Raw genomic sequence first — 11,351 nt, forward strand, 5'->3', positions numbered from 1 at the left:
CTGCTTTGTGTTGGGCAGACCGCACAAGATGTTACAGAAGAGACTGGTCGCCAGGCTGAACTGCTGGAAGCTAGACTCAGTGATGTGACATCCAGGCGACTGGGCACAAGGACTCCAATGAAGAAAATGTGTGAAAGGCTGGTTGTGCCTTAGATCACATACATGGACAAAGTCCAAGCATCGGTCCCTCATCGGGATTTCCAGTGTTCCACTGTTGAGGGGCCCAAAAGACCCTTCCAAGATGAAATAGTTCCCCTTTCAGAAACAAGTTATAGCCTACATGGGCTTAAAAAACTCCAACATCCAGGCAAGAGGTTGAATCAGTTTGAATGGCTATTTAAGGAGCACTCCAGCAATTTACTATTGCTGTTCAATAAAGTTGGGGGTTTCATCAGACATATTTTAAAACAATAGTCCAAATCAAAGCAGCAGATGGCAAAATATCTTGACTTTCTTGTATGGGTAAGCCCCAAAAAAGCTGGATCCTATACTTCCCACAATGCAAGTGGCTAATGGCCATTCTGTCAAACCCCAGACCTCCAGTTTGTAACGTAAATGCTTTCTGTTAAAACTAAAAGTCTCAAGTCCGAACTGAGATTACGCTGATGACACTGTCAGATTATATCTACAAATTTAAGAAAGCTCCTTCCAGAGCCACCGAAGACAAATTCATGTAAAATCTCAGAGCAAACAGAGTGCTTGAAGAGATTACTTACCTGGATGATGTCACATCACTAAGTCTAACTGTAGCCAATAAACTGTCTACAACTTTAGAAAATCTCCGCCATCTTAAAGAGGGCAGAGATCTTGTGCCATATCATTCTAAAGACTCATTATTTCCTACAAAAAAACAACAAAACATGAAGAAACATGAGCCAACTCAAAGTCTCTGACTGAGGAACAAGAAAGACTATAAAGGAATCACTTTTCACAATGTTGCTATGTCATGTATCAGAGATCAGGACCACAAAAGAGGAAGTTTGTTCAGATGGCAAGGACGTGGAGGCAAAATGGAAAGCTTGTGATTTTAATACGCAGTAAAGTTTTATGTGTCACTTTGCAAAACATAAGCCAAAATTGGAGTCATCCATAGCTGGAGCATTCCACATTCTGTTAGTGAATTTATGATTTGTGAAAAGTCATACTTGGCCTGCTCCCTGATAAGATGAAAAACTGAAATAACAGTTCCCTATCTATTTAAAAAAAATATGGGGAATGGGATTTTTAAAACTTGTTAACAAATCAGAATGTCATGCCTGTTTCCAGACTGGGTGTCTCCACGGTGCAGTTGATGTTTTAACTCTGGTTGTGTTTAGTGTTCAGATGATAACCGACTTGGCTGCAATAGGTACCATGCTGTGAAAAAAAATATGTAGCCTTGACACAGAGTCGGACCTCACGAGACAAATATGCACATGAAGAATGAATCCATGGCAAACAAGCTTGTTTACATGTTCTTCCTCCGAGCTGTTTCTGATGTGTTGAACAGTACACAAGTAGCATTTCTCTGAATGGTATTTCCAAGGCGACTATTTTTTTAAAGACTCAAACTGCAAGTAGTAGGCTTGGTGGGAATTATATAACAGCCGGTTAATGGAAAAAGGGATGCTCAAAGCTGACAAATCCTCCTTTCCATGACACATTTGGTGAGCTAAAAGATTCGCTAAGCACTGCCACCGTTAATTTCTCTTGCTACACCTACACATCAAGATTTCTGCTCTCAGGCGGCACATGTGCAGTTTACAACAAAAACGGTGGCAGATTTGTGATGAATGAAACAATGGGTCCTTGATTTCAGCAATGGTTGATTTTGTTGGCTGAAATTTATCAGATTTTATCAGCTGTAGGCCTAGTTAGCTAATTAAGCTAATGTTGGCTTAATAGGTTTGTTAAAATCCTGTCGCTGGCTGACTTTTTATTGTTTCCATCTGTAAAAGTGACGTAACAGTGCACTTAAAGATGCACTTCCTAGCTACGTAAATGACATCTAGCTAAAAGACTGAGGATAAAGCTAACAGGTGCCAGACAAAAAGTCAGCATCCTCATCAGCTACGATCCATGGGGAAGACATGGATGTAGAGGTACTTAGTCCTAATATTGTAACTATTGTTTCACTTTTAACGTTACAAGAGTGTTTGGCAAACTTAACATCTGGGGTAACATTTGCTTACGCTGCTTATCCCAAACTGTTCCAAATCCAATAAAGAACAGGACGGAGCTGCTAACATTTTAGCCTAAACTCTGATAGCGTTCAGGACCAGCCTCCTCACAATGGCAAAATACTACAAAGTGGATGTGCTATTCATGAATGGGGCTATTTAAAATGCAACTAGTAGCCTCACAAACTAATGTATGTGGTCTTTTGCCCTGGAAGTTAGGCCAGTTATTTCTTGCTAGTAAGCTAGTTAGCTGGTCATGCTAATGATTGCAGCTTACCCTAGAGGAAGTAAACACACTGATTAATCCATTTGTGAGACGTTTTGGTTTTGGAACGGTGCTTCAGCATGTGATATAAAATATCGACAGGCCTCCTGTGCTTAGTTGCATTTGCCAATGTGATCAACTAACACTGTGTGAGGGAGGGATTTAGCGAACGGTCAATTCTACTATTTTATTAAATTTAAATTGGACACCCTATCCCATAAAAAACACACACACACTCAATAGTATTATATTTTGAGTATTCAGTACCATGTGGATGTCAGATGACAGGTCAGATGACAGGTGAGATGAGAGGTGATGTATGCTCTGTGAAACAAAAGAACTGATGAGCAAAAATCCCTGGAGATTTTTCAAAATGTTTGCTTCCACCTGCTCCGCTCCTTCCAGCTGTGCAGGAACAATAATAAAAAGAGATAGAAAAGCCAGAACAGGAGGCAGAGACAGGAAACGTGTCCTCTGAATGAACTTTTTAATAGAATTGGAGAGAGAAGTATAGGTTGTCTACACCCTCTCCTATACATGCTCTCATCATTGATCAACTTGTGCCATATTTTATCTTGCAACACATACAAAAACCTGTGCAACATATGATGCTTATGATAATGATGATGATGTTATTATGGTTTTCCTTCCTTTTCATTTGTGAATCATATTGTGTAAACAAGAATCTTTGTTGAACAAAAGTCAAGGCTACTAGTGTTACTAGAGTGCTGATGCTGCAGTCTGTTACTCTGTGGATGTATGAATATGTATGTGAGAAATAAGAATAATTTGATCAACTGTTACAGGTACTTTATATAAAAAAAACTTTACAAGCATGGTCTTTGTTTATTTTCAGGTCATATGATTGTATAGATAGATGTTATGACCCTTTGGAGACAGTTCTTAGTCCGACCACAGGAAGGCAGCACGAAGAGGTTTATGTCGGCTGATGTGTCTGCTTACTGATAGCCTACGTGGTGCATTGGAATGGTGAGGCCACTGCTTGGCTTAGAGAAAAGTGAATGAACTAGAGCATCAGTAGGCTACATGTACAAACAAATCTTTAACGCTGAATCTTTAAAGTCAACACTGAATCAGCATTGTCACTGACCAAATCAATAGCTTTTAGCAGGGGAGGTCCTCACTGCTGTCTGCTCGGCTGTGATTCACACATTACTTCCTCGCTGAAAGTCTCTGAAAATACAGTGAAAACCACAGAAACAGGCACAATGTTATACCTTTCATAATGTGTATTCACAAATACTTAGCTACTGAGCTATTAGCCTTAAGTACAGTTCGTGTGTAGGCTAGTTTTGTACAGAACTGTATGTAACAGCATGGACTCAAAAAGAAAGATACCAAATGACGATTTGTTCACTGAATTTGTTTTACTTTAAATGCTAATTTATGTCTCTAAACAGTCTAAACAGTTTGTAGTCCTTATTCATGACAAATAATATAAGTTTGCATTTTAAAAGTGTTTTCCCAAATAAGTAAGTAAACAACAGTAACTGAGGCAGAACTTTTATTTTGTTAACCTTCAACAAGTGATTCATGTAGAAATGATGAATAAATAATAAGTGTATAATAAATGAATAAATCTAATATAGGCATGAATGTTAAGATCCAATTTAGTGTGGTAACTCTGTAGCTGTCCATGATGCTGAAAGAGTATTTAAGTCATTGTAGATGGTTCTCTCCATGGGGCTGTAGGGGCACAGCCCAGGCTGCCATCACATCTGGCTCTTAGATGCATATCAAACATGACCCATGTTGTATGTTTTTTTTCACAAGTCACATTCCAGGTTTTCCTCAAAAAACTGTTTCTTGAGTAATGTGATTTGACTAGTTGAAGCTATTGTTTGCAGCTACCATCAGAATCTGAAATTAATAAGTGGTCAAAATTGTTCAAAAAACTCAAGGAAACAATCATCACATTTACATTTATTCATTTAGCTGACACTTTTATCCAAAGCAATTGCTACACATGTCAGAGGTCGCAGGCCTCTGGAGCAACTAGGTCAGTGTCTTGCTCAGGGACACAATGGTGGATGGGCAACAGTGGGGGATTGAACCCGGGATCACAGTACAACATCAAGCCAATTAAACTTCTGGGATTCAATTTCTAAGTGATTGGGAATCAGATTCACTTGTTTTGGTGCAAATGAAAGTGACAATGGGTGCACTGGAGAAGCAAAACAAGACAACCCCCCAAATAGGGAATGGTTTTACAGGTGGTGGCTACCGACTGATTGTTCTCTGGTTTTGCGTTTTGCTAGTCCTTGTCACTACTGGTAGCATGAGGCGGTACCTGCAGCCCATTCAGGTTGCACAGATAGTCCAGCACCTCCAGGATGGTACATCCAATACGTGCCGTCGCAAGTAGGTTTCAAGAGCACCAGAGAGACACCAGGAGACAGGCCATTGCATGAGGAGAGCTGGACCATAGAAGGGCATCAACCCAGCAGCAGGAGCGATATTTGCTCCTTTGTGCTAGGAGGGACTGGACTCCATGGTGGCATGAGTCTGTTAATATGTTTTGCTGTGCATGATGTTTGTTTCTGCTCTATTGCCTTTTTTAAATTCCATTTGGGTGTTATTCCTTGTCTCAGCAGGATTTTATTTCTGTGCTGCGACAGCACAGGGCCCCTGGATGGAGAGACTGTGCAGCGAGGGGCGCTGTCCATGGTCCTGAAGCACAGAGCTGATACTGGTGCAAAACACGTGATGTTTAGCAAAATAAAAGGTGATGTTTTAAAGAATCATACGGCGGAATTAAGGGTCAAGATGATACGCGGACGGTGGAAGTAGAAATGTTATAATTGGTCAGAGTTAGGGAATTCAGGTCAGTTCGGATGCATTATCATGATTACATTTACACTCTAAAATCAGTGTGCGCGTGCCAAGTTTGCCGATGTGCATCGTTCACTGCCGACATTTCAGGCATTTCAACACTGCCACAGTGAGCCACTGTCAACTGTGTTTTTGCCCCAATCTGCCACGTGAGTGTTTTCGCAAGGCAGGGGCTGCTGGAGAGACGCAAACACCATTGATCCTCCTCGACTGCACGCGAGCTAATCGGCACGCTTCCGCTTGAATCAGCCAATCAGAGCGAGGTGCGCCGCATCTTATAAACCCATCTGCTGCCGAGCCTTTCCGCTCACTGTCCCCGCTGTCCTGTGAATCATTGACCCGAGCTGCATCCCTGATCTACCGCAACCTTGAAGATGGCGACCCGGGTAGGATATATATTCTTCATTTATTCTTTGATATATTTATAATATCTTCGTGTTTCTGCCTGGGAAATAAAGGAAAACATACCAAGGGCATAAAATGTCGGGAGAGCGTTGTCTCCCTTCATATTACAGGCAGTCTTGGTACCTTTAGAGTCTGAATGTCACCGCGACAGGAGAATATGATGTTTATTTAATACGATGTTGCAGCCCCATAACCCTGGCATGTGCCAGGAGGAGTCATTTCCGCCAGGAGTGCATATTAGCTCCAGCATCAGAACCTCCCCGCCTGCTAACGCTGCCTTCTCTGCGAGGATCGCTGGGTAATCCTGGGCTCTGCTTGCCCTTGAGCCGACGCATCTGTGTATAAAGCGGCCACTGAAAAGCCTTTACGAGCTAGGCATCTAAAATAACAGAGGGGACGTTTTGTGTGGAAAGCACAGAGTTCAGAACAGCGTGTACAGTCATCCCGTAACACGCATGTCAGCATGAATTTGAAGATATCGGTTAATACAATAAGGTTTATTTAGTCTCCGTTCTGCAGCCTGTGAGCGTTGGTAAGCGCTGTTTGTGGTGAAGAGCAGCACGGTGCATGGCTGACTGCTGGATTGTGTGCATATTTATTTCAATGGCTGTGTTGAACCTTTCGATGTACAGTGAGGACGATTGTCTGGTATCGAGTGTCAGCCCGTGTTGTTGTCATCCTCTGAGGGACGCCGATGTGGTTTCATTTACAGGGAGGCTGAAGCTAAGGTCCACGTCCCAAAGCTGGAAATTGCCTAATTTGCGTTTGATTTTCTGCATCTTAAAAGTAGCTTCCACTGATTAGAAAAAGAATATGGGCAGGGAAATGTAGCCTACATTTATATTCCTGGTGGAAGCAGATTTTCAGTACATTTAGGAAACTGATCACAGATGGCCATACCTTGCTCTTTCAAAGTAGTGATACCATAGCATATATAAAGATTCTGAACTTCAAAGGTCACATTTTGATTTGAGATATTGTGTATGTTCTTGTAAGTCATTATTCTAGAGCATTAGTTCCCAACTGTTTCACCTTATGACTCCTTGATGGAATAGCTTGACATTTTGGGAAACATTCTGTATTTCTGGCAGAGAGTTAGACGAGAAGATTGATCTCACTCTCATGTCTGTACGGTAAACATGACGCTAAAGCTTTTTGGCTTAGCTTAGCATCATGACTAAAACAAGCGGAAACAGTTAGCCTGGCTCCGTCCAAAGATAATCAAATCCACATACCAACAACCTCAGTCATTAACATATTTCTTTAATCAATGCAAACGCAAAGTGAAAATAACATTAAATCACAGTTTAGAGGCAAGAAATAATTTAGCACGTAACCCCTTCATAAAACATCAAATATTCCCATACACACTTCGTTTTGCAGCCTTTGTGATGCTGTAGCTTGATATTTACCGTACAGACATGAGAGTATTAAATGGTTCCTTTCAAATGAAGCAATGTGAAGTAGGGATCTTGAGCAATTCCACCACCAGATGGATCTCACAAGAGTAAAAACAAAGATAAGAGAACATTTGTTAAAAATCACGCTATTTTTATCATTTAGTTTGTGACCACTGGAGGGGTCCCAGTCCCCAGGTTGTGAACCTGTGTTCTAGACAGTCTCATTTCATTCTTGGTGTGATGTAGCTTTAAATCCTGGGCTGGGCATCGTGGTCTATCTCTTGTCTTTCTCTCATTCTTATTTGAGTTTTTTCTGTGTTAGTAGTGCGCCATAGCGCAGGCATCATGCTGAGTCATGATGCAAGGTGCTAATAGCTGTAGCATTACGCAGCAGGACAGTCTCATTGTGCTCATGTTATACTACACAGAGAGACAGAACATAGAGTACCTTTGTGCTGCTAGATTCAGTATATTTCAGCAGGGGTTATGCATAACCTCTCAGAGTTGTCTCAGTGGAAACATGGCTGTTACATTACACCTACAGAGGAAACACTTAACTCGGTCAGTGAAGCGCTTTACTAATCACTCCAACAGTCTTTTCATTGTAATAGTTCTGTTGGAAATACAAGACTCCATTTTTACTGTAGAGCCCAGGCAGGCTTCAACAGAAGCAACAACAATCTAGCCACTGCTATGTCTTAACAAGGCTGGCTGATTTGCAATACTACTTTGAATGACCACATGTTTCCATTTGTCAGTTTTTACATGGGTAATGGATGCAATTAGTATAGAAACAAACTCAGTGCGGCTTCTCTCACATTAAAAAAAAATTGGCTGCAAGGTTGTGATAGATCATCTTTTGGAGTGTAAGCTGTAGTATTTGGACAGAGAAGAACATGTGAATGTTTAGTGACACTGAGACATTGAATATAATTATATAGTATTTCCCATCTGAGGTGGAACACGTGCCACAAACAGTACCTTCGAAACTATTAGCTACAATAATGTTAGCTGACCCGAAAGACACCTAAAGAGGATATCATGTACAAGTTTAACATGTAGATTTTAATGCTGGCAAGTTCTGCTTTCATCTCAACATTATAGTTGTAAAACATTTTAAGGGACCCACAATAGTTATTGTTGCTATGTCACTGTCAGGTTTTATCAGCTGTAGCTAGCTAGCTAATTAAACTAACATTATCTACATGAGTTAACTGACAACTCTCTCCAGCTGACTTGGTTTTTGTGATCAAATTGTTATTATCTTTTGAACTGATGAGATATTGGCATGCAGTCAGCAATACAGCAGTGAATGAGAGTAATAAATCAGAAAAACTATAAAGTCACTATAAAGATTGCAAATATGCATCTAGACATATACATACATAATAGGCCTATAAAATGCACCTACCCTTAAAAACAAACAAAATCCATCAATTTAAATAAAAAATATATACATCATACTCATACATACTAAACACATACATTCAAAATTATCTGCTGGAAAGCACATAAGGTGATCAGTATTTTGCTTCAACCCTCATATATGAGCCAACACTGTCACTGAAAGATCCCAAACAGAGAATAACGAATTAGATCAACTCACACAGAAACAGGACCGAAGGGAAAATCACAAGAAAATAAAGTTGGATAAATTAAAATAAGTAGAAAGCAAAATAAACACTGTTTCAAAGTAAACCTAAATAAGGTGAGTTTTCTGGCAATAGGGGTTATGTTGATCTATTGTTTGAAGACAATTCCCCTTGTTACCTGAGTCTCACGCAACACTTTAAACAATGAGTGCTCCTCAAATGGAGCCTGCCGGTGGACTGCATAGGTCTTCATGGCTGTCCCCAGTTGCAGGTAGGAAAAAATAAGGCGGAACATTGTAAGTTCAATTGGATCGAGAGGTCTTCGTAGGAGTGCAGGCCCCAATCCCCAAATATGTTTCCAAAGGAATGTATCCCTTTGTCGGCATTGACCAAACTTAATTGCCAATTAACAACCCATAGGGGAATATCTGCTCCAATTGGATGAAATTCCACACACATTCTCTGTCCCCGCCCCCCAGACGGATGTTATAGGCAGAGTTTACACATATTTAAAGGCATATTAGAGAACAAGTCTTCATCCAACTGCAATGGAAGAATCAGATTCTCCTCCAGTGCACGCCATGCTACCTCAATATTATTATCATACCAGCTGACCAGAAGACGTAGTGTGGAGGCCCAATAGTATAACCTAAAGTTGGGAAGTGTAAGTCCTCCAGCAGATCTAACTGGTTGCATTGTGGACAATTTGTGATGAGGGCGATAGCCATTCCAGACGAATTTAGTAATTAAGCACCGTACTTTGTCCCAGAAACTAGTTGGATGCGGCAAAGGCAACATTGTTGGCAAGCACATTCATTTTAATAATAGATATATGAGACCCAAGAGAGTTTGGCAGTGTTGACCATTTTTCCAGATCTTTAGTGATCTTAGACAAGGTGTAGTCAATTTTGATTTTCGGGGCAGTGTTATATCTCTCATTGGGTCATTCAGGGGTAAAATCTATCCTGTAACTTTTAAACCTAGATAAAATGTTAGGTATAGACTGTGCAATACCTTTGTTTTCTATATGAACTTTCGGAAATGATATTCTTCCTTCTTCCTCTGTCTGATCAAGTATCAAACAGCTCAGAGTGCAGGTTATGACAACAAATGGTTTCCACCCCCTTAGATTTATTGTTGGCCTCGGCCAATGGGCAACCACTCGGAAAGGAATTTCAACTGTACACCATCAGGCATTGATGGTACAAAAAGAGAGATGGAGCAAAAAGTGGCCAGAGCAATCAAAGACAAAGATAGGTTACAGAACAGTTGACTCCTTTGTAAATGGAAAATGTTGTAAATGGCTCTTAAATACGCGCTTGATACCTACATACATGGCATCGCTAAAACATACATACATATACATATAGTCAGCATCCTCACCAGTAGATGATGGTCAAAAGAGAAAAGAGTTTTAAGATTAAGTATAACTTATGTGTTTGATGAACATAAAAACTATTTTGAGTAGCGCTGGCTAGGGGTGCTGGTCTGTAAACTTCCCCAAATCCAAGAGAAAGACAGAGTGTCTACTTTAGCCCCAACTCTGATAGCATCCAGGACCGGCTTCCACACTGTGGGGAAATACTACACATCTGTTTGTTCTGAACTGGGCTTTTGTAAACGTAACCAGTAACCAAACAAACTAATTTGGTTAGTTAATTATGTGCTCCTTGGTTGTGGATGTAATGTGAGGTTAGTACTGTAGGTATCACGCTAGTTAGCCGGACATGCTAATGACTGCACAAATTGGAATCAAGCAACCTGCAATCTTTAATAATGGATAATAAACTTTTTTTTAAAGGCGCCCAATGTTTGTACAGCAAGTTATTAGAGACATGAATGCTCAGGTGCACAAATTTTCACAGAATATTTTTCTAGTATGAAAATATCACAATCACAACTTGGCAAATGTATGCAGAGTTCCTAATCACACTATGTATATAAATGTGGCGCAATGTTCACAAAGGTAAAACAAAAACTTCAATTTGTCATTTTGTTAGTTTTTCATTTCATTCATAAATTTGCTTGGAATCATACATTTGAACTACAGAATTGGGTGCAAAGATAACAGGGCACAATCATACGTCACAATGCAGCTTCACTAAACATCGATATGAAATTATGGCTCAGCCCTAATATTGCAAACACTGTACTGTATTCATAAAACTTTAAACATACTTTATTCTGTCTTCTCTGATTTGTCGCATGGTGAGTGTTAAATGCTGTATTTGTATGACATTATTGGTGTTTTCCACAGTTTCCACATTTGGCTTACATTGAACTGACAACTACAGGACTGATTTGAGGCCAGTGGGCATAATGGATGTACAGGGACCTTTTTTTGTAAATAAATCCAAAACCTACTATGTTGTCCTTCACCAGCCTTATTTATTGGTCATGCATGATAAGCAGCATCCAGATTAAATCAATATTGTATAAAGTGACAGAAAAAATAATAATTGCATGTCGACGTAAAACAGTTGTAAGTATGTAAGTAGTAAGTATGTAAAAGAAAATGGATCTGTCTGTCATGTCTGTGTTGTTGATATCTGCACTCTTGGGTTGATACAGGCTCAGCCTGGATTCTGCATCACAAAATAGAGAAGATTTTAATAATGTATTACATTTATGTGTGTGTGTGTGTGTGTGTGTGTGTGTGTGTGTGTGTGTGTGTGTG

General features: G+C 40.1%; 1 protein-coding gene across 1 annotated transcript in view; it reads left to right on the forward strand.

The window, feature by feature from the left end:
• Positions 1–5,610: 5,610 nt before the first annotated feature.
• Positions 5,611–11,351, forward strand: part of LOC123984430 (vesicle-fusing ATPase) — a 45,077-nt gene continuing 39,336 nt past the window's right edge. The window contains exon 1 of the mRNA XM_046071343.1: positions 5,611–5,663. Within this exon, the coding sequence (XP_045927299.1) occupies positions 5,652–5,663 (12 nt within the window). The 5' untranslated portion in view covers positions 5,611–5,651. The remainder of the gene's footprint in view (positions 5,664–11,351) is intronic.

Source organism: Micropterus dolomieu, linkage group LG02, assembly GCF_021292245.1.
Source record: "Micropterus dolomieu isolate WLL.071019.BEF.003 ecotype Adirondacks linkage group LG02, ASM2129224v1, whole genome shotgun sequence".
In the NCBI taxonomy this organism is placed as follows: Eukaryota; Metazoa; Chordata; class Actinopteri; order Centrarchiformes; family Centrarchidae; genus Micropterus; species Micropterus dolomieu.